Below are 25,151 nucleotides of genomic sequence, written 5' to 3'. Positions count from 1 at the left end.
AGGATTTTTTGTATTTCTGACAGAATTTTTTTTCTACCTTTTTAATCAATGATTGAATTCACAATTGGCCACAAACCGTCACTGGGTGGTAACGCTGTTTTATCTACCGATTTTTCAATGTGTGGAGCACCGAAAACTTTGCGACTTTTATTGATCCGGCACCGATATATAGCCGGGAGATACCAACTTTTTTCAAACAAACCGATTTATTTAACGACTTGTTTTGTACTTGACTAACAGGTTGGATAAAGAACGAATCTCCGGTAGTATGAATGTGAAACTTATCTAGATCCATCAGAAATTATTATTTCTCTAGTATAATTAACAAAAAAACCACGCGATCAGACTGCTCAGCATCCTCGCTAAGTTTATATCATTAAGACCAGACAATACCCTAAAATAAAGCCAGAATCTAAACGACGTAAGTGAAGCAGCCGTGCACAAAAATATACCACGGTCCTCCTGGTGCATTGGACGGATCTGCGGTTGACTTTTCCCTATAAAATCACTGAAATAAAGTGGGAATCTTAACGACATAAGTGACGAAGTCGTGTAAAAACAATATTCAGCGCACGGCCCGGGGTAATGGACGACCTACGGTGGACTTTCCTCTAGCAGGCTTAGAAAATCGATCTTTCCTTTGGGTTTATTTGTATTATTTCTGATGAAAATATTACTAAAATTTCAAATCTTTCTAAAGTGATCCCTAGGGAAGTTACTAATTCATAGAAAAATAAAATCCGCTGATTTTAGTTGAAAAACGTTTTATAAAATTTTCAAACCGTTTTACATAAAATATTTTAAAGGTAAGGTCCTGTTTTTATTAATCTTAAAAAAAAACTAACTTACATCCGTAGAGATCCCTCTAGACACATTCGTGTTTTACAATTAAAATGTGTGTGTCTAGCGAACCCCTGTTATTAGAGTCTTATGTCGCCTTATCCGCAATGTGAATAGAATTAAGCAGGTACATGGTATACTTGCGTCCCCGCGGTTAACGTTTTGACGAAGCCGAGCTAAAATTTACCGATATTATTATATAAAAAATCTTGCGGTAAATTATGAATTAGTTTAACTTGCGTGTGAATCATAGTAAAAAAAACTACAACAAAAAACTCACCAGAGACAAAAACTTCGGCTACATTTTTACTCCCAAAATGTCAAGAATCACTGGTTAAAGTATGTCAGATATGTCTCTTAACATCCTGTATATGCCAACCGGTTTCGGCTTTGTGACTTCGTCAGGGTAGGTAAACTTGCATCTGCTCTGACGAAAGCATAATTTTTCCGAACCGCTTGGCTCGTTAACAAACTAAATAACCATTACGCCGTTTCACCGCAGGTGTAGGCAGAGTGGACGGACCTACAAACAACTCGGTATTGACACACACTCCTTTCCTCATTCACATTCACTTTTGACATGGCCCGACTTAAGTATCTGATTCACTTGATCGTGCCATGTCTTCCTCGGGCGTCCCCGACTTCTGCTACCATTCAAATTTGCGTTGTATATTCTCCCTACACTCCTTCCGCTCCACTTTGCTCTACATGCCCAAACCATCTAAGCGTCCCTTTCTTAATCTTGTACTCTTTGCAGATTTCTCATACGATCATACATGGTTTTACCACACGAACGTCTCAGGGATCTCATTTCTACAGCACGCAGTCTACTTTCAAATAAAATTAAGAACGTAAACAAATTTTCGGTGTTCTACGTTCGTGTATTTATTATTGTCAATAAAGTGTTTCATGTTTAGTCACCAATCATAAAGGTGACACTTTTAGAGGCACAGAGAGTACCTACGTTTTTTTATGTAGACATCATGCGTTATATGAATGATTCGGTTATGAGTTGTTTTTGATTGAGTTGACATTGAACGTGAATCTATTACCGCGAACTCAATGAACACCAAATAACAGTGTGAAATGGTGACGAACTTCTATGCGTTGTGGTTAACACACTTTACTTTAGATCCGGAGGCTGTGGTTAGGAGAAGAACAAGTTTGTGATAGACTTTTGAAACAATATTAATAATTAAACTCCAGTAATTTTGCTACCGAAATGGAGGTTACTTGCATCAAAGGGGATACTCTCGATTTTTATATGTTGTACGATGACGGCCTTATGATAAATCAATATTTTCAATCTCGTCAAACCTCTCGGATCCTCACAGCGAAATTTTTAAACTTTGTTCAGTTTTTGTGAATTTTGACCCCGATGGTCTAATTTTTCTGAATTATTATTTATGCTTTTTAGAAGAAGAGTAAGTTTGCTGTAATTTTAAATTAAAATGGTCTATGTAGACCTAATAGACCTATAGATAAATGTTCAAAAGGACATACATTGTCATGTCATTGTTCATGTCAAAAGGACATACATTGGTCGACATTCTTATTCTTGAGTCTCGTCGAAGGTTCATAATTACATACGCCATAAGTTATAAGTTGAGAATCGAGGCCCAGAAAATTGTATAAACCCTAGTTCGGGGTTCAAAAGTAGTCAGAGGGGGCTCACAAATGCCCCCCACCTAAAATTGCATGTTTTTTGTATATTTGTCAAAGATCCTGAAGTCTGCCGAGGTCGAAAACTTGGATTTTTGATTAGACCTTTGTCATGTAATAATAATAATAATATAAATAATTGGATGATTTGTAAAGCGCTGTTTTTGTGCAAAATCACCTCAAGGGCGCTGTAAAAACTTATAATACATTTCTACAGTGATCCATGTTATTACTTAACTATTTATGGAGAAAATATACAGTACAATACTTACCTGGTAGGTCACTTGAGATTAACACTTAATTAACATGATCTAATTGTTTATTGGCGAAATTTAGATACAGGATTTAGGACTTAATTGAAAAATTGAATATAACTGGACTTTCTCTTAGGAATGGTATATTTAATCTAAGGGTACGACAGCTTAAAAAGGTAAGTTTTTAGTTTAGACCTGAATTCTGTTGGACTTGTTATGGATCTTAGTTCCGGATGGAGTTTATTCCAAGCCTTCGGCCCAGATACTCCGAAAGCGCGATCACCAAACTTAGTATTTGGCTTGCGCTTAGGTTCTATCAGTCTGCCTACAGCTGATGATGTTGCTGATGTACATTCAATATAGCAAAAAATCTAAATGACCTCATTTGATGCAGAGTAGGATGTTTAAAATAGCTGATAATTAAGTTTATCTTACAAGTTTTTGAAACGTGGCATGATGGATGAGAGATACCAGAGGAGTGACAGCCATTCACACAATAAGCTTTCTAGTATGTATGTAAATGGAAAATATTACCAACATGATCATTGATCATATCTCAGTATCCACTCTTTATATAATGCTTTTTATAATTTGTACACATTTTTTATCAGTATTTCAAAAAAAAACATCGTCAACCGAAATTCCGATCTTTAGAGATAAGATTAGGCAAGCTTAGTGGGTAGACATGTCTGATTACTTACTGAAATAGCACGGCCTCATACTGTAAGGTAGGTGACACATTACGCTATACGCATCACGGCTTAGCCTATCGCTCGACATACACTACCAATGGGAATGTATAGCGAGCGATATGCTGAAATAGGCCAAGCCACGAACATATACTAGTCTGTCACAGGCTTAAGGCTCTTGATTACCAACCTGAAGATCGCGGTTCAAATCCCGGCGTGCGTAAGTAAATTTTATTTGATAAATTTGTGTTATTTCACAACTTACTCATTTAAAAATATGTACATATATATATTTGATAAATTTGTGTTATTTCACAACTTACTCATTTAAAAATATGTACATATATATTTGATAAATTTGTGTTATTTCACAACTTATTCATTTAAAAATATATATATAATTAAGGTTTTCACGGATGCAGATGTAGAATAATTTTCTCGGTTTACCCGCGTAACGTGGTCCTTAAAAGGACTTTTTAATTCCCGATGTTACGGACAGATCTCACTGTCCATCTTTAGAGGATAGTTTTTTATTGTTTTTGTGTTTAATTCGTAGAACTCCATTTAATTTTTTATAAATTTAATTTAGATTAAATTCATTAAAAAATTAGAGGATTGGATGATATCACAACACGTATTTAAAAAAAATGATAGCATTCGTCTTGAATTTATTAATCTTGTGGATATTGTTGTATTTTCCACTTTTTGCCAAATAATTAGTTGTTTGCAACAGGTTGGAACTAAAATTATCAATTTAAAGCGTAAAATGTAAAAATAGGATTTCTGTTATGGACAATTGGGAAAAGTCACAGTACGCTATCGCTTTGTAGCGATAAGACGTATTTAATAAAGTTACAGTACGCTATCGGTTTGTAGCGATAAGTCGTATTTGATAAAGTTATAGCACGCTATTGGTTTGTAGCGATAAGTCGTATTTGATAAAGTCACAGCACGCTATCGGTATATAGAGATTAGGTCGTATTTGAAAAAGTTACAGCACGCTCTCAGTTTGTAGCGATAAGTCTTATTTGATAAAGTCACAGCACGCTATCGGTTTGTAGCGATTAAGTCGTATTTAATAAAGATGATGAAATTTCTATCCAACATTTCAACCATCTATCGATACAATAAATTGGAGTTGATTGTTATTAGCAATGATAAAATAACCATGGAGAACACGTTGAATCTTTTTCCTTTGTTCTGGGGAAAATTTTCACATGTTTTTCTAACCTATTTTATCGACTTCTGGATTATAATTTCCATCGGTCTCTTAATTAACCACAAAATTTTGATTCCAAAAGGACATATTTGTAGTTTTTTTTTATGCTTAACTACTCGACTCCGGAACGGCCTGTCAGTTTTTGTGTTTCATTCCTTCTATAAAATGATTGTTTTTAAGACCAATGTTTTTAGGTAGGTACTCCTTCAGTTAGTTGAGATGACTTCTCTTACATCACCCCCAAGGAAACCTCATATCAATAAGCGAAAACAGAACAAATTTCTAACTTTTATAAATTTTGAATTAAATAACCTCTAGAATAGATAAATTATACTTTCTTAATAACAAATGTGTACCTACATTAGAAGATGTATGTAAAATAAACGATTTAACTTTAAAAGAAAATTATATACTTAATTCCAAATTCTAACTCCTGTAACTCATACACTTACGCATTCACGGAGAAAAATGAGAATTGCTGATTTATTAAAATCGTGTTAAACACGAGACAGCAGGCCGTTTCATAATAAAAAAGTAGTACTTTCCGAATATATTGGAGCACGTGTTCATAAACCTGCATTTGCCATGTAAATGAAGACTAAATGCGAAAATATAACTATTTTGTACGAAAATATAACATGTTCCGACGTTGCGTTAATACATTCCTTTTTTCCGGAAAAACTTAACATGAAATCTATTAGTTTATTCGTTTAGGGCCTGCAGTCCCATTTCTAAAAGAATTATGAATAATTTGAAGAGATTTTGAATAAATTAGCAGAAAAAATAAGACAAAATACTCTATTCAACTGCAGCATACTTAATTAACTAACTAACTAACTAACCATCACGCAGGGGTAAGCAGAGAAGATGGACTGTCAAACAACTCTGTCTTGGCATCAGAGATGTGCTTTATATCAAATAAATCCATTTCAAATGGAAATGCAAAATGCAAAATGGGTATTTTCCATTTTGCATTTTAAATGCTTTTCTAAAAACCATTTTGCATTTTGCATTTTAAATGCTTTTCTAAAAACCTTTTTGCATTTTGCATTTTAAATGCTTTTCTCAATGCATTTTCCATTTTAAATGCTTTTTTGCAACATTCTTCCTACTTTCTCCACTCATCTTTTTTTCATAAGCCCCAAATATCACTCGGTCCTCAACCTCGCTATGAGAGATAATTTACATTTGTCAAGTTGCTCCCTGGTAGGAGCCCTGGCAATTGAGTGATACCATTACAAAAAATACTGATTCAAATACTGAACATGGGGCCATGACGCTGTAATATTAAATGTTAGATAGCAGTTTCTATGTTTTTACGCTGGCAACATTAGTCCCGCGCAATTTTTTTGTGGTTTTATAATCTGTAGTCTTTGTGTTTTTGGATTTACCATCATGTAATATGTTTGTTCTACATTGATGTCCATTATTAAATGACAAAATTGTTTAAAAATTCTATAATTATTTTGATTGTTTGACCTGAGAAACTATTTTGCATTTTCAATGCATTTTGAAAATAGGTATTTTGCATTTTGCATTTGAAATGCTTTTCTAAAAACCATTTTGCATTTTCAAATGGAAAAGTTTTGACCCATTTCCATTTTGCATTTCAAATGGTTTTGGGTACCCATTTTGCACATTTCTGCTTGGCATACACTCCTTGCCTCATTCACATTCATACATCGTCTCATACATACTATTCTATTATTCTGACTCTTGACATGGCCAGACTCAAGTATCTGATTCAATTGGCCATGTCTTCCTCGGGCGTCCCCAACATCTGCTATCATTCAAATTTGCATCGTTTATTCTCCTAACACTACTTGTTACTCTAGTTTACCTTACTCTACTACTCTTCGCTCATTTGCTCTACATGCCCAAACCATCTAAGCGTCCCATTCTTGACCTAACTCATTACACTCACATAAGCCTTGAACTCTTTGCGGATCTCCATATTTCTCACACCGTCATACATGGTTTTACGACACATACGCCTCAGGGATCTCATTTCTACAGCATTCAGTCTAATTTTTCGCTGCCCGTTCCATGCCTCACTTCCGTACATTAGACTGTAGGGGACTGCTAGCTTCGCTTCTCTGGACAATTTTTTGTTAGCGCCAACTGCGTTCAGTCCTCCATTAATGAAGTTGTAACTACAACATACTCTATTCAACTACAGCATACCTAAGTATAACTAAAAAATACTCTATTCAACTGCAGCATACCTAAGTATGACTATATTGCTTACTACCCGATACTTCTGTAACGGGGAATACGCAAGGTTATTATTGGTAAATTAAAAATGAATCATTAATCATAACGTAAGCAATATGATAAATAAAAATGTTTTGGAGAAATCATTAATAAACAAATTGCTTCGCCTATTTCCACCTGAAAATAATACAAATAATCCTGCAATATTTTATTTATCCTCCATATTTTTTTTCTTTTTAAATGATCACGATGTAACCATAATTATTCACATCAAAAAATCCTTAATTTGAACAGAAATGTATACGCACTATTTCACTAAATTGTACATGTGCCATAACACATTGTTAAACTGTTTTTTTTCCTCTAAATGTACACTCCTCTTCTATCCACATACAAATGTTTATAATGAAAGTGCAGTGTGTAAGTGTAAAAGTTATATTTAAAAAAGATGGGAAAATAATGATATACTTTTGTGACATTTAATGTTGGCGAATTTTGTTGAACAAATTAAATACTTAAGCCATAATTATTCTTAAATCTGAACTTTATTACATATTCTTTATCACTTTATTCGTAATTTTTTAAAATTTAAATTTCATTTATTTTTCATCAATTTTCGTTACATTTTTATTGTTTCTTCATCGTGTTCAAAATTAGTTGTGCTTTATATTTTCGTAATCCATTTGGTCGTTAAATTAATAAATAAACAAATTAATAAATAGTTCACCATCACAGTGGTCGAATTCATAGACGAAATACTATCGACGCGAGCTTCATTCTCTCAGTTCCACAATCCACCAATAGACACATGAAGTGTTATTCAAAAGAATCGATCTTCGATTAATTCAACAGGATAATTTGCGGAGAAAAGACTAGTTTGATTTTTCCAGTGAATCACAATGGTACATTCTGTGAATAGTAGCTTAAACAAAATATTAAAGTTTTGGTTTACGTACAAGTTAGAAGTCAATTATGGAAAGAGTCACACGGGGACGTACTATAGGAGCCGTGGGAAGGTATTAATAAAAAAAATTTAATATACTTTGATTAGTAGTTGAAACCTTAAAACTTTTTGCCCGTTCATAAAAAAATATCGGAAAATGTATATTTCTTTTTAAAAATTGATTGTTTTAATGCAATTAAATTTGATGAGACGTGCTTTTCACATTTTAATGAAAGTTTATAAAAACAATGACGTTGGATTAATAATGTAAAGAAATATTACAAATCGAATCTTAAACAAATTCAAATGGTTTAAAACGCATATAAATGTATTTTTTATTATTTAACCCGCGTGATAGACATAATTTGGAACATATTTAAGTATACTACTATTGTCACAAACAAAGTTGCATTCGTTGTTAATTAATAGTTCAGAAATATACTGTACATTATACAGGCTCTATGTAAATTTTTCAACAACATCGATATTGCCAAAAGATCACAACAAGTGCCCAACATTAGATTGGGTTCTTCTTTAATGTATCAGCCGGTGAACATCCTTTGGACAAAGGAGTTTTTCTTATAAAGCTCCGTTGCTTTATAATATGCTCGGTGAAATTTTAAAAACTGTTGGTTCGTTGAATCTATTCATGAAAATGGTAAAAAAATTCATATTGGCTGAGAGTGATGATGTTTGTTGGATTGCCTATGTCGTGGCTTCTGTAATTAATCACCTTAGGAGCCCCATATTCGATGTGATCCAACTGTGTATGTGTTATGTGATTTACTCATTAGATTGAATATAATTGTAAATATGCTCATCTCGACACAGGAAATCCCCAGTGAGATGAGCAGCGTAGGAAAAAAAATCAAGAACGGACAGAGAATGTTGGAATACAACATACCTAAGATATTTAACTCGCGGCCAAATACGTAAAAAAACACGACTCCGTGAATAAGGTTAAATATAATATGCTGAATAAATGGCTATTTGAAAGAAAGGAATTGATAATGTAACGGTAATGGTAAACTGAACGACGATTGAATGGGATAATCAAAATGAACGAATGTGTAATGATGTAAATTGTGTAGAAATTAAGATAAATATTATGAAGCATACATACAATAATTAACAAGCTACTTGCTCACAATCTACAAGCAATGTTTGGCTTTCTGTATATTTATAAATAATTAAAAAAAGATAGCACGCAACTCAATATGTCCTGAGCATTTAATATGATTTCTAAATTTGGTGATTTCTTTGATTTTTAGGAGCTCCATGGCGAGCTGAATGGGGCCTTCGTCCCCGACTCGGACTTGAACATGAATACCTTGAAAAATGGCACAGACTCCCTTGCTAAGGTAAACGCTTTATTTTTTAATAATATATATTTTTAAAATTGTATATAGATCATCTTTATATGTGTATATAGATGAACTTTTAAAATGGAAAAAACATATTTGTGAACTTGTCATATGAATTAGGAGATGTATTTATAAGACTTAACCAAAAAAGTGTCTGATGTAATTATGATTTATTAACATTTAATGGTATTATTGGCTGGGGAGGGACAAATGATAATATTTTAAATCCACTTAAAACCAATCAACGCTTACTTAAACCAGTTTTCACAATCTTCAATCTATACAATAGACAAAATATACAAAAATTATTTATTCATTCTTAAAACAAAAAAGTCAAGGAATTTAAAATTTAATATATCATCAAGATATCATAATAACATTACATTCCTAAAATTTAACTAGGGAAAATGATTTATTATGTAATGATTCATTACTTATTTAATTTACTTTATCAACCTACCTTTAAATCTACAAATTATATATTCAAAATCACGAATTTCAGTTGAAACAAAAAACTAAAACTAACTATTTATTCTACAACTCAACACAGGCTTTGTCCTAGTGAGGTTAAAAATTCTAACGCAAAAAAGGATACGATGTAAAGAAACAATGAATAAATTCGAGCCCCTAGTGTTATTAATGTTTAAATTTTCTCTTTTCGATAAACATTATTTTTCTTATTTGTGTTGTTTTTATTATTTACATTATTTTATTACTTACATGTGTGATTTTATTATAATTGAGCTTGAATCCCCTCACCAAGTACAAGAGCCTTGTATCATTATTAAGTTATTATAATTCCACTTAATAACACATTGTGAATTTGAATTAGTTGTAAATTTATTGTAAAACAGTACATAGATTAAATATACATGAATTTAAATATTTGAATTTGAATCTGTTAGTGCAACTGACCCGTAATAAAACAGACGCTATACGGACTGCAGGTTAGTCACTTATTAAAACATTGGCTTTATCCCAAGAACCTTGGGCATTATCCGAGTAAGGCTTTAGATAAATATGGCAACCCAGCGAAAATGCTTCTTTCTCATAAATCTTGAGATAAGGACAATTGAACAATGACTCGTGAACTTATCTATAATTAAATTAAACGCTTTTAATTTTCTAATCCGTGTAAACAGTTTTTAAGACAGCATAGAAAAATAATTGTATTTAATTAAATAAAATTGTATTTCAATATGCATTTTAATATGCATTAAATTTCATGGAAAACCGGTTCTGTAATACAAATGGTAGACCATAATTACTATACCAAAAATCGTATCGATGTGCTTTGGCGTCATGAGATTTACACCGATATTTTTGTATGGAAGTTCAGCTCCATGCAATTATTTTCAGATACCATCGTTGGTTGGTTAAATCGTAAGCGGTGGTACATAGAAATATCCATTTTTGTTACCTGAGGTATCCAGTGCAAAGTTATGTCATTGTATTTCTGTTTACTCACAGGATATATTGTTTTTTCTGCTTTTCGTGGGTTTTGCCTGTAAGTTTTATATGTAGGTATTATAAAGTGTCCTTAATGTCATAGAAATAAGTTGTTAAAAGGTTTATATTAGATATAAAAAGGTTATTTTTTGTAACTAAATAAAAACATAAAAAAAAATTTATAGTGTTTCATGATTTATAATTTTTATTTACTACTAGGGATTTAATCACGAACCTGCTGTATTATTTTAGAATATTGTTATTACCGTCCATAGTTTTTATAATGCTGTGAATGCCTGAAGAAAAAAAAATATAATTCAGGTAATTTTACGACAAAAACGTTCTGGTTTAGTGTTCAAAAACCGAACTCCCTTAATTATACTCACGTTCTAAAGTGAGAACTTGATTCATTATCACGGCGTAGGTGTGATTAAAATGGCCTTAAGCCGGGTTTAAAGCGGTGTAATGATACCAACGCTGAACCAGCGCGTAGGATGGAATGAGAAAAATTAAATAAATTTTGCATTTTCACTAGGTTGAAGAACCCGAAAAAACTGACACCGTAAGTCAGGGAGAAGAGGGGCCCCAACGCGACCAGTGGGGCGGGGGCCTAGAGTTCCTCATGTCCTGCATAGCCATGTCCATAGGCCTCGGCAACATCTGGCGGTTCCCCTATACGGCCTATTCGAATGGCGGCGGGGCCTTCCTCATCCCCTATATCATAGTGCTGTTCCTGGTGGGCAGGCCGGTCTACTTCCTCGAGATGTACATGGGGCAATTCTCCAGTAAGGGCAGCGTGAAGGTCTACGACTTTGCTCCTGCGATGAGAGGTAAGACAAATAACTCCACTCAAGCGACGGAGATTTACGGGTGATTGGTATTCGATTCAGTACGATTTGATTTAATCAATTTCGTACCTCCAAATATTTAAACAGAAACATATGAACTTCAAACTGCGGCTTAAAGCCAATGAATCCACCAGATTTCATCGTTTATCCCACCTTTTAAAGTTTTGTAGATGAAGAACGATAGTTTAATTTATAATTATTCAATTGATAAAAATCACCTACCTAAATTTGAGAAGCTATCACTTAAGGCGATGCACTACGTCGTGTAATATTTTAAATTGAGCCGCTATCAATAACAACCCTTACGTAGATGGCGATAAGGTTTAAATTCCCGCAACACCATCCGCCTGTTTTGATTTATGCAAGAAAAAAACATGGCCAAAAAGTGCCTTTTATTTTATTTTGTGGATGTTCAGGCATAAATATATAACTTTTTTTCGAATCATTTTATAAATAACTTAATTTGCCACATTATACAATAAAATGATAACGGAAAATGGGTTCGTAAGTAGGAGATTTTGAACTTTAAAGCAGTTTTCATAGGCCTTTACATTATTTTTTTCTGGGCTTATAAAAAGACTTATCTAAAAAATACTCGATTATTTCAAAGGCCAAGGTGTATTCTACTCGCAGTATTTATTTAAAGTATCTGAAACATTTCTAGGCGACCAAATTTTCTAACCAAAAACACGTGATTTTGTATTGCTACGTATGGCATCGCCTTAAGTGGTTGAAAAAAGGTAGTTTTTGATCAAATCTTCAAAACACACGGCTGTTTTTCAGGTCATTTGGGACAGTATGTGTAACTTCTGACAATCGTTATCGTTGCTTGAACTAGAGCAGAATCGTGAAGAATCACGAGATATTAGGGATTTGTGAAGCAGACATCTCATCAAAAAATATTAGAGAGAACATCAGAAATTTGCCATTCGATTGAAGGTCATTAGTAAAGAAATAAATTTTGTTTAAGATTTATGCCAATTCGTTTGTTAAATTGCGGTTCCGGTTCAAGATGGTGACCGTGTTGGAAACTGACTTCTGATGCGGCCAAAGTTTGCATGATCGTTGTTCCTACTACGAGCTGTCAAATCGTGTGCCTACCTGTTAATAAATTGTCACTGAGGTGATTATATTTCTTTTGTCACAGTTTATAATTCCTTAATTAAAATTTAAAAATAAGCCATGGAATATATTTATGATTTATAATTCAGTAGTAGGTACGTAAGTACCTACTTACAAATCTTTAAGAGGTGATTTTGGTTTTGACTTATTTATTAAACACAAGAAAATTATTATTTATTTTGAACGCGATGTCTATTGTTCATAAAACTACTAGGTTAGGGTAGGTCAGGGTAGGTCTTTGGAATGGTAATCCACCGTGTCTAATTATAAGTAAAAATTACTACCTGAGTTATCAAAAATTTCATTAAACTTTGACCCCACTTTCATGTGTCCTAGGTTCCGGCGCCGGCCAGATGCTCGCTACCATCTCCGTGATGACATACTACGCCTCTCTGATGTCCATCATTATCTACTACATGTTCGGTTCCTTCTCTTCCGAGCTGCCCTGGTCCGTCTGCGACGACAGCTGGACCGACTGTTACCCCTCGGGTGACGTCGCATCCGCCGGAAATCTGTCTGGGCTCAAAAGCTCGTCGGAGCTTTATTTCAAGTGAGACTTTATTTATTTAAAAGTGTTTCAAATAATTTCTGTTTGTTTGTTTCAAATAATTTCTAATATTTTCTGTCTGTTAAATACAGACTTGGCGGTAGTGTAGGATATCAATAATAGAACGCGTGTTCGGATATAATGTTTATTAACAATTTAGTACGGATTGACTACTTCTATCTTCTGAGCTGTCGGTTGGGAAAAAGAGAGCGAGCAGATGCATCCGTCATCTTTTATACCTCGATCTGTCATCTCGCTCTTACACATTAAAAAAGCAGGCGTACCACCTAAAACCTTTCTTACAAAAAACCTGTATTTTTTAATATCATGGACATTAAATTACATTTTGCGTGACTGTAGAGATTTTTCGAAAGACGAATTAAGTAAGAAATCGGCATGTATTAGGTATATATATCATTTTTTTACATTAGCTCCAAACCCAGGCCCTGAGAAAAGTAATTCCCCTCAGGGCCTATGTCATCTTTGGGGATGCTGTGTAGAGGGTCTTTTGGGAAAGGAAGGATGGGAATTTCTGGAAATTGAAAAAAAGGAAAAAGGTACGAGGGGTGGGTTGGAACCGAGAGAGTCCTGTGGGATAGGTCAAAAGTTAGATTCTCCCGATCCGGCTTGCCACGCAGTTGGTGACAGACGCATCCGCCGATGAGTCCCGGATAAACCTCACCCCATGGACACGGGCACCCCTGCCAATTCACCAAACGTAGCGAACCACTTGGGGTGATTTATGGCAGATATGTTGGTTATCTAATAAATAGTTTCCGGGCGGCGGTACCCATACCCTCCTCCCAAGTTAAAATAAAATGAAGGAATATAGTTGATATTAATAACGTCTTGCCCGGACGTAGCTTTTCGACAACAATTTGAAACCGAGGAGTAAGGGAGAAGATGTATGAATATGCCTTCATAAGCTGTTATTTATTATTTATTAACGGACCATGCTACAACACCAATTACAACAGATTAAATATTTCACGAAGTTAATACAATAAGAAAGTATTACAAGTACGACACAAATAGGGCATACAAACAATAAAAATAATTTTAAGTACAGACAGAACAAGGTTTTGACGGAGTTCACGACTTCTGCCAAATCAATACAAAATATTACTTACGCAATGACTGACAAAAATCATTATAACTTACACCAAATTATTCAAGTCCCTGACTAGAGTTGTCAAGTCTGGTCGTTCTAGACAATGATGAATGGTATCCATAATTAATTTTGTAAAGTGTTAAGTTAAGGAAAAGCAATTCACTATTCTATTCGAGTCTACGGGAAGGGATAGGCAACAATGTAGGTGAGTCAATCACACTGTTAATAGTTTAGAAAATGCAGATGAGATCATATTTCTATTAATAATATTAAAATAACTTATTTCATTTAATACCCCTTTGCATACAACTCATTTCCTAAGTTTGTCATGCAAGATGGCTGCCAGGCGATTTCCTCCAACCCTAGATTTGACTTCAATGACACTATGTCCAGGGTTTTTTAGGTTCATGAGATGAATTGAGTCGTAATTTTGATATATTGGCTTACGGGTCAAAAAACCCCTTTCTCTTTCATAATGAATTTATAATAATGGTTGTTGGAAAAGCGCTACGCCACTGTAATACTTTTATGAATGGGATTAAAAACGCTTTGTAGATTATTTCACTTGTTTGTTTTCGAACAAGCAGACTTCAACTTGCTGCAGGCGTCGTCAGACGGTGCATTTTAAATTTCAGAAAGGTTATTTTAGTATCTGGGTCAAAGGTGGATAAAACAGAATCCTTCTAATTTATCAGGACAAGAATCGAAAAAAAGCCAAAATATTGGAATCGACTTATTTTAACAATTTGTGAGTGTAAATTACTGATTAAATGTTGCACAAAAGACTTCTCAAATATAGTAAAATGGAGATATTTAAATTCTCAGTATTGTCCAGGTGAAAAACCACCGTTCAGAATCGATATGTTGTTGCTTATAATGTCATTATCCGTATTAGATGACCAGATCAGAATAGTCAGGTAATTCTCAACTTTCCTCTTCCTCATTTCTTTTCCTGTTCACTCCCTTCAGGCATACAACACATTCTGATTTGAGATGTTATAGTCCCACGGGCGTCGGGCACTTGGGACTCTTGAACTTGAAAGTTGGGACTCTCGTTGCTTGAAAAAACTCTAATGCAATATTTTTTTATCATAACTTTATCGGAACTTTGTACGTTTTCAGTCGGAAATAAGTAACCTTACTTAATTCTCAATGGAAGATATTAAGTAACTTTAATGCACTTAGCTTGCAATAACGTGAAAGACAAGCTTTTATACGTGGTAGATATTTATACGTGGCGTGTTATCTGGACTGCACTTTAGTTAAGGGGTGATTTTCTGTTCGGGACGTAAAGGCACTAGTTGTGTAACGAGGGCTAACTCTTTGAAGGGGGTGGTTTGTTAACTAACCTCCCTCTTATTAACATCGTGATAGTTTAACTTAGTAATTGATGCAGTGATTAGCATGATTAACACTAACCAGACCCGAAAGATTTTTTGTGTACGTAAACTTTCGTTGGTAACCAAAACGTTAGTTATGAGTTGTTAGTTAAATTGGTAAAACATTAGTAACACCTTTTTAAATGTACCATTCCATTTAAGACATGAAATTATAACTTATTCGTATTGAAATTGGCATTTAAAAAAATGTACCTATGTAATTTCGAGATTAAATCATTTTTCACTAAAGAGGCCAACAAATAATCATATGATATGATACGAGATTTTCACTGCCAAAAGTACTATCGTGATTACTTTTTGGGTTATTATGCCGTGTTTGGGAGGAATCCTTATTTAATCAACTTTTTGGACAGCGTTACATTGCACATAATCAGATTGGATGTATAGATTGTGGCGATGTGTGATGTTAACAGGGACAACGGGCTAAGCATAATAGTTCTTGGTGTCCGGTTGCATTAAAACTGAAAGCCGAAAACTACACTAATTATTGTCATGCTGATATTCTGGCCCTACACGGAGAAAAATGAGCATTGCTGATATAATAATATACTCTTCAAGTTATTCGCCATCCGGTTAAAAACGGGATTGCAGGCCGTTTCCGGCAATCCGAACATCGAAATTCAAGTACCTGCATTTGTGTCGATAATATATATTATAATGACGAAATGTGAAAATATTAGGATTTTTTTATTAACACGTCTTCTGACATCATGAAAATACATTCCTATTTCACTAAAAGTTTAACAGAAATCGTATCAATTTATTTGTTATGGGCCTGAAATCCCGTTATAACCGGATTGCGAATAATTTGAAGAGATTTTTAATAGATCAGAAATACTCATTTTTCTTCGTGTAAGAGAATGAAAACGTTCTACACGATAAAACTTCTATATACATAAGCAAACATTTCACCACAATCTACCCATCTGCCCTGATGATGGACACTGTAAATGTATCCGAATCATTGGATAAAGAAAGAGGAAGGGCAACATGGCATAAAACCCAAAAAATAATCACGAGAAATAATCAGCAGTTTAATTTAATAATGCCAAAAGTTGGTGATTCGGTGTAGAATTATAACCTGCTTTCTGTTAATATATGTCGGGATAATATATTTTCTCTTCCTTCATTCATCTAACTAGTCAAATAATATGCACAATTAAATGTTTTGTGTACTAAAACAAAGAATGGGAGATAATGAAAGGAACCACACAATAGTCGTAGCTGCATTCAGAAATAAAGCAACCCGACATAGTCAGGATTATCAGGAAAAAGAATTGCATTACACGCAGAACAGAAAAGTTTTATAAACAATGACGTTGCCATTTTTACAAAACCTCGTGGTTAAATTTCAGTTTTCTCGATGAATGTCGTTACTTATCACAATATATAGGTAGGAACCAATTCATTTCTGTCATACCTTACAACCAGTTAGTCATTCTTTAAGTATTTAATTGTAGCATTGTACTTATTATTTTTATATTGTCACTCAGTAAAATAGGATACCATGGATAAAAAATATATTTGAAAAATTACAAAGACGTACAGATTTAAGTGAAATGACAGCCATTGTAATATTTTTTCGTTCATTATACTGGTCCTTATTCTTAACGAACGAACATAAAATATTTGAAAAACTTTTACTGCCTTAGTTACATGCGAAATAAGGAAAATATTGCTTGTGCAATGATGGAGGGCTTGAGAGAGGAATTAAACTGCAAAGCTTGATCTTTTACCCAACGTATTTTTCCACTTAGCTACTAACCTATCATGAGTTTTTATTAAATAAGAAAAGCAAGAGTTAAATTAACAAAACAATAAACACAGTGCTGTAAACAATATATCTAATCTCGTTAGAAGGCGGCACGATGCTAATTCCGGACTAAATAAAAAAGACGAAGAATTAATAACAGGAACGATGTAGCTGGCTATCAGAATCAGGTATTAATTCATTCTTGAGCTCGATCTGGTTCTCTAAGACCAAGCTGTAAGAGACGACCCATCTCGCTACCAGGATCAGGTCTTAAGCCTACTACCGGCTCGGGATCTCTGTTCATTCAAAGCTGCGCACAGTACCTACATCATTTGTTTGGTAGCGGGAGTACAAGCCACATGTTATACCGTTTCTAGAATCGTCTTGGATGAGAACGGGAAAGTATCAATCCTGTTCAGTTTTGTCAGTTGTGGTCTCTTTTCATTTGTGATAAATGTTTGTTTCCCCAGGCGAGTGGTTCTCCGAGAGATCCCTAACATAGATGACGGGATAGGCCTGCCGGAATGGAAGCTGACACTCTGCCTGCTGATGGGCTGGCTCACCGTCTACCTGGTGCTCCTGCGCGGGGTCAAGTCCTCGGGGAAGGCTGCCTATTTTCTTGCCATGTTTCCCTACGTCATCATGCTCGTGCTACTGGTCAAGGCTTGCACCCTCCCAGGAGCAGCGGATGGGATCATCTTCTTCATCAAGCCAGATTTCGATAAAATCCTGGATGCTAAGGTAAAGAAAACACAACTTTTTAGTTATTTTATTCCTTTCTTCCACTGGGATAGTCAAGTATCCGAATCTCATGTTGTGTACTCATGACGCAAACACTTGTCGCCATCAATCAATTTTGAATTCTCGAAACGTTAAAACTAGAATACTTTCATAACATCAATCTCAACAGTGGCGGTTCATAACCCATCTCATTGAGAGTTCAATCGGAGATTAAATAGGAAAAAAATATTCCCTCAGGTACTGACTTGGAAAAATCCAGTTGGTTTTTTCCATATCAATAATATTTAATTAATGTTATATTTATCAAATATTAAAACCAACATCGAGGCATTATCTACCGTTCTATTGTGATAACTCCAACACAGAATCTCATTTCTATACCCTCGTTCGCCGTATACAAAATTTGGGTAATGACTATAAAGATGTTGTTGATATATTCAAAACATCATTCACCAAATATAAACAAGTCACTACCCAGTTTATTTCAGAAAGAAGAATATCAAATATAATATAATTTAACTATAGAAACTACGTTGCTCTGTTTATCTTACCAAATTTTGTAATTTTCCTAGTATTAATTTCCTAGTGTCTAGTTTCCACTTTATTTTTTTTTTGACATTGTTTTTGTTTGAGAGGTTCTGTTTTATTATGTCTTCTATTTTCTTTTTGATTTTACTTTGAATTTGTTTTTTTTTTGATTTTGTTGTGTTTATTTAGATGTTATTTGTAAAAAAAAAAAAAAAAAATAACATATAAAAGTCCAGCCGGGCGTGAATTTATAAATGAATACATAAATTTAAGCAGTATTCGAAAGAGGCAACACCACGCTGTATATTTAAGTCTAAATAATTGCAAATGTTGTAATCCAAATCTGAAAGAGTCTGCTTCCAAAATCTTAAAAAAATCTGTGAAACCATTTGAAATTGAATGTCAAGCGGGATTATTTGGTGAAATTATTTCGTCTATGTAGGCCCGACGGGTTATGAGACCAGGCTCCTTCTGAAATGAGTTATTTATCATTTTTGTTACTTTTGGGGTAGTATTATGAGTAAAAAACTAAAAACGTGAAGGCCATACATAAAACAAAAAGCCTTTTAAAGAAAATTGCAGGAGTAGTGAAGTAGCGAATAAATAACAGCCAAAATGGTTAAATTATTAAGCCATCATCCTATGGGATTAAAGGAAAGATTTATTCCAGACTAAAATATTTAAGCACACTGATCGTACTTTGTCTTCATGGAAAAAAATAATAACTAAAACATAAGAAATTCTTTATCACGTATCTGAAAGCTTTAACTCAATAGTAAAAAAGGCAAACACCTCACATAATCATAAAACAAGAGCAAATCATATGGACAAGCTAAACTTATTTACAAGTGTAATACCACCTTTGGACAAAGGAGCTCTGAATTTTTGAGTTTAAAGTTATGCAAGAAACTACCATCTGATATGAATAACTACATTAAGTCCAGCAAACCATGGCTAAAGGAATTGTCAGGAAATTAAATGACTAATGTTTTTAAAAAATATCGTTGTGGACGTTACTGAAAATACCCTACCCAAACTTTGAAGTTGAACTATTAAGCCGCTGAAGACCCTCTATTCAAAACCTAGTTCACCTAAGTATAGGATGTCCTACAGGATCGAAAATTTATTCTGTTTTTATATTTACATCTTATCTATCTTTTAAAAAAAATAATTAAAATACAATTATATTTATTTGAATTTCAAAGCTTGTAGCGTTTTATAACAAATCATCAGAAGTATGGTAAAATTGCATTAGCATGACACTGAAATTATGTTAAAATATCAATTATGTTAAATTATCAATTATGTTAAAATATCAGTTATGTTAAAATATCAATTACGTTAAAATATCAATTTTCACAGATATTATGTTATCTTACCATAGACACCAAAAACCGAAAAATTCATTCAGATGATACAAATAACATTTATGAAGTCAGTAATTCATTACTGAGATATTCTACAGTTCTATTACATTTTACTATATTTCCATAGTTCTGTGTAACACCTCAATGTCTTCGAATGGACTCAAATTAATTTATTGTATTTTTTTAGCAGGAAAATAAATGCGTTTATTTATTTTATTTTTTAAATTGCACTCAACTAGATAAACGTAACCTGCTCTCTAGAGCATTCCTGTATCGAGATGTGCAATTTTACAATAATTACAGTAAAAAAAGAATAATTTGTTGAAAATATGTACCAATTATTTATCTTTTAGGGTTTCCCAGTGGATCATAACACTAACTATGCCCAGTAAAAAAACATTATACTCAAGTTTAATAATAATTAAAACAATTTTGCATATGCAATATGTGAATCCCATCTGTATAAAACTGCAAATTTAATATAATAAAGAAAAATAAAGTGCTTACAATAAATATCGCGAATTCTTAAGGGAAATTATCTAAGCGAATTGAGCCAATGGTCGTTGGTCTGAAAATTGAACAAACGCGTAAAAATTTGTACGTTGGAAGATACATCCATATTCTGTTTTTTATAGTAGTTTCCATACCAGGATTCTCCCACTTTAGTCCTTTCGTTATTTTTTTTAATATATTATTTTTATCTGCCAGTACATGCAGGCGTATTAAATATCCAACTTGTGACATTTCAATTCAGAATTTTTCAGCAATTTATGATCGATACTTCAAGCAAACAATTTTTTTTCATATTTAAGCAGAAAATTGCAATTATTTACAGCTAGAAAAAGAAGCTTAGAAAAATCAATTCAAATAAAAGAGAGAAATTTTCTTCAATGAACGTTTTTTTCTGTAAATGCGGGTGAAGTGGGAAAATGCCATACAATTGTAGGTTAATTGTTATTAATTCAGATTCAATATATTTTAAATTTCAAATTGCAGATATAATAATAAATTGTCAAACGAGGAAAAGAATAATTTGGCTTTAAGCTTTACCCAATAAAGAAAGAAAAACGTACATTTTCTTTCTAGAGTTTTTAAGAATAAGAAAAACAAAGTACTAGGAAGTTAAAAGAAGGTGAAGAATGCATCCCCTGTTATAAAAAATCGTAATCGCTGTGACTCTACGTCTTAAACGACATGCCACCACAGTACCAGCATATAAAATCATATTCCACCATCATCTCGAAGACTTGCTCGAGTTTCATAAAAGGACAAGCGAATTGTGTCTACAGAGAGCTCGAGCTAGAAAATGCACTTTTCCGCTTGGTATTTCCCAACAAAATGATTGTACTAAGCTACGATGTCGCTGTGTGTTATGGTGTCCGATGTTTTCAAGTGAAAAGTCCAATGGGACTAGGGATATGAACGTGTATTCCATTTTGCTTTGAAGCTGAAACACTCTGCTTTTATGATGTCATGTTGTGAATGTTGGAAATGTTGGTATTTTCACAAATTATGAATACCGTTAGTAATATGTGAAAGGTTTAAAGTTTTTTTTCTGATTCTGATTCTTTGTACTAAAAATGTGTTATTCTAATATTTTCATTAATAATTATAATTTTGTAAACGATCTAAAACCGCTCATTCTGCACAAACTTCATTATGATGTAGAAAACGCCACTGGCTGGCAAGACGACCTAAACCAACAAAACGAACATCTGGTTTTGGCAGCAAATCAAAGATGGCACATTTTAAAACGTTTTTGAAAATTTATTTGTTAACAATATAATAAAAATAACTTCATTGTCATAATTAAAAAAAAAATTGAGAATAAAAAAACTAGAAAATATCATTGTTTAGTATCATGTTAAATAAGATGAATATTATGATTTATTCTGTAATTTAAAATTTTTTTTTCATAAATTACTCATAAAAAATATAACGTAAAATGTTTCGACGGTCCAGAAGAACAATGTCGGATGTGCAAATATGTAGTTTTACATTAGAGCTGCTTAATGTTTCGTTTCTGCAATTTTACTGTTTTTGATTATGTATTTCTCCAATTAAATAAATAGAGGTTGATGCAAAATATGAAACTACACTATATTTATTGATCTCACAAACAGTAAAAATGCAGAAATGAAACTTCAAACAGCTCTACCACAAAACTACAAATTTGCACAGCCGACAGTGTTTTTTAGGGACTGTCGATTTATGGTTTAGTCAGGTATTAAGTATCTACTTACGAACCTTGTGATTTCGGAGGAAATTTTAGTTTGGATTTATTAAAAAAAGAGAAAACTAGAAACACACTTTTTTGGATGCGAGGTCTACTATTCACAGAACTACTAGCTTTAAATTAAAGAGTAAACTAAAATCCATAAATGTGGATGTTCTTGGTATACCTTATATTGTAGGTAATAGGCATTAAAATCGCTTGACAAACGGAATCTAGGAACGTTCGATATCAAGCACAAAACTGGTTTTTATTTATTTTGTAAATAATTTTATAAGAAAGAAAAAAAGTTAGTCAAGTGAAACTGTCACAGACAGTGTTAGCTACAATATTGTTTATTTTAAAAGTTGTTTCCTGTACGCGTTCATATATTTCTATTTAATTTTTTTTTTTTTTGAATAATTTACATTTATATTTTTTATTGAATAATTAATTTTTTTATTTGTATTCTACTCAAGCGAAACGATAGAAAAACCTTCAATTTATCTAGAACATATTTCTAGGTATTTATAATGTACACCAATTTGTTACGAAGATTAATCAAAATAGTGATTTAGCATTAAGTTTCGCCTTAAGCGATGTTTATATAAATTTAAGGGTTGGTATTTTCAATCAATACTAACCTCTACTTCACCTAGTGTACTATAATTGCCAGGCCTAGATACGTCAAGCCGCTCTGACGTCACAAACGTCTCCTGTCTGAGGTCGTGAACGAGGATTCTCCCCCGTGGGACCCCCTCCCCCACAACAGGCTACCTGAGTTGGATACTTCTGTTTTTAGAATCGTGGAATAGACACTTCTAGAGAGAATAGACATTCTAGTTTGAGAACTGTGACATAGACCCTTGTGGTATTAACTAACTATTGCGAAAGTGACAATCACTTTACTCTTTTGTCTAACTGAATTGTATTAAATAATAATGGACTTTTATTTTTTTTGAGAAATTTATTTAGGTCTTAGAAACAAATGAGATGGGTCATGGACCGTTATAATTGAGTGTAGACAACAGAGATGCTGCCACAAATCACATCCACACACTGCGGCGACCCGCCTTCGTTTCTAGCTACACATCAAACGTATAGCGCATAGCGGCTTTGATAGTCCGTGCAGTTTAGTTGTAGCCCGGCGACAGTCAGCACGATTACATGCCATATCTCCTTTTTTTCTATTATCTATGGAGTTACACGAAACATCATGCAAATATTGACATTTCAGAAACTTATTATTTCTAATCATTGAAGACAATATTAACTACTCTCAAACAGAAAATGTGAAGCAGAAAAAGATTCAGTCGCATCTTGAAGTTGCACCCAGGAAGTGCTCTGACCACTGAGCTAATTTGACCATATAAACTTATGTCATTTTAACTGTTTAAATTTCGACTGAGAGCTACCAATATTATCTTCATTTTCTTCACGCATATTTTGAACCGGAGTTACACAGAGACACACCACTGAAATAATTCTTTTTAATAACGAAGTAATATATTTTTCCCACTTCTGGTCAAATTGATAAAATATTTTCAAATTATTTCGACCGATAAAAAATTTTATTATCAAGTCTTGGGCTTGCGAGTTAAAAGTTGGAAATTGACTACATCAGTTTTTTTTTAATTCTGTTAGATCACGCTATTTATCGTAATATGTACAGAGAATTTTATTTTATTTTTTATTTGAATACCGCACTAGAGTCCCAACTGCTCCCAATTCTGCCAAAGAAACTATGGCATCCCCAATTGTGGTTTGTTGTGAGGCTGAAGGTATTGGGGAGGGGAAGGAGATGGGGAAGAGGAAGGTAGGGGAGTATCTAGCTATTCAGATCTTTGTCACCAAACACAGCTAAAGCCATTTAAAGCAACATTTAAATTCTGAATGGTGGTCTTACACCTGAGAGTGACTTCCACTCTGGAACTTGCCGCAAAAACACTATATATTATTTTGAATGAATAAATTGTGTAATATCACAAATTAATCAAATAAAATTTACTTTCCTACGTCAGGATTTGAAACCGCGACCTTCGGCTTGCTAGTCGAGAGCTTTACCCCTCGACCACAGCCTCCGTAATGAGATGGGAGATTAGTTTTTAGCCGAGGAGATTGTGCGCAGTTTATACCTTCAACATAATAATGTACCAGCTCGGTTACTATCTATATTATAAAATGTTTTCCGTAACTAACTAAATAGTAAAACTAATGCTAGATAATTCGTATACCACATGGTATCATGTTAACATAGTAGTATGTAACATCAGGAAGACTCACAACTAAATGCATTGGATTCATAATAGCTTCGGTGAACGTAGATAAAGGGGAACAAAGGTTTTAAGTCCTTTTTTCCAGAGACAAAGACCATCTTTGATCTGAGGTTATCCGGAAAAAATGAATGAACTGGGAGGAAATTTCTTTAATATATTTAATATTTCTTGCTTCTACACTAAATGATATTATATTTATATCATTATAGCGCCGTTTTGTAAGGGCAATAACAGTGTCCTTACAAAAACGGCGCTACACAAATTATCCAATCTATATATATATAGACAGCCCTGATTTACTAAGTCTTATTATCTTCCATATAAAAAATATAAATAATCATCAATTTAGAAAAAAAAATAAAGAACAATATCATTCAGACACTCGCTTGTATCTTGCATGTGATTGGCATTATTTCTAAGAATCAGTGTTCAACTGCACAAAATTTAGTTACAAGAAGGCTATAATAACATAATTGAATAGTAAATTCTGATGGTAGCTTTTATTATTCTTTTGTATGTGTTCTATTTTATAATTTCTTTAACACATATAAAATATTAATAAAATCTAACATTAATGTTTATTTATGAAGTATATTATTATGGACTTCTTCT

At 33.4% G+C, this 25,151-nt stretch overlaps 1 protein-coding gene across 1 annotated transcript in view; it reads left to right on the top strand.

Annotated features, from left to right (window-relative positions):
* The window catches only part of LOC149419181 (sodium-dependent nutrient amino acid transporter 1-like), an 84,314-nt gene that overhangs the window by 18,025 nt on the left and 41,138 nt on the right, over positions 1-25,151 (top strand). The window contains exons 2-5 of the mRNA XM_089637720.1: positions 9,093-9,182; positions 11,170-11,464; positions 12,941-13,154; positions 17,886-18,156. Of these exons, the coding sequence (XP_089493846.1) occupies positions 9,093-9,182; positions 11,170-11,464; positions 12,941-13,154; positions 17,886-18,156 (870 nt within the window). The remainder of the gene's footprint in view (positions 1-9,092; positions 9,183-11,169; positions 11,465-12,940; positions 13,155-17,885; positions 18,157-25,151) is intronic.

The sequence above is a fragment of the Hesperophylax consimilis genome, chromosome 12 (genome assembly GCF_061612785.1).
Source record: "Hesperophylax consimilis isolate HC1 chromosome 12, BYU_Hcon_1.0, whole genome shotgun sequence".
NCBI classification, from domain to species: Eukaryota; Metazoa; Arthropoda; class Insecta; order Trichoptera; family Limnephilidae; genus Hesperophylax; species Hesperophylax consimilis.
This window is presented reverse-complemented; position numbering and strand designations above follow the sequence as displayed.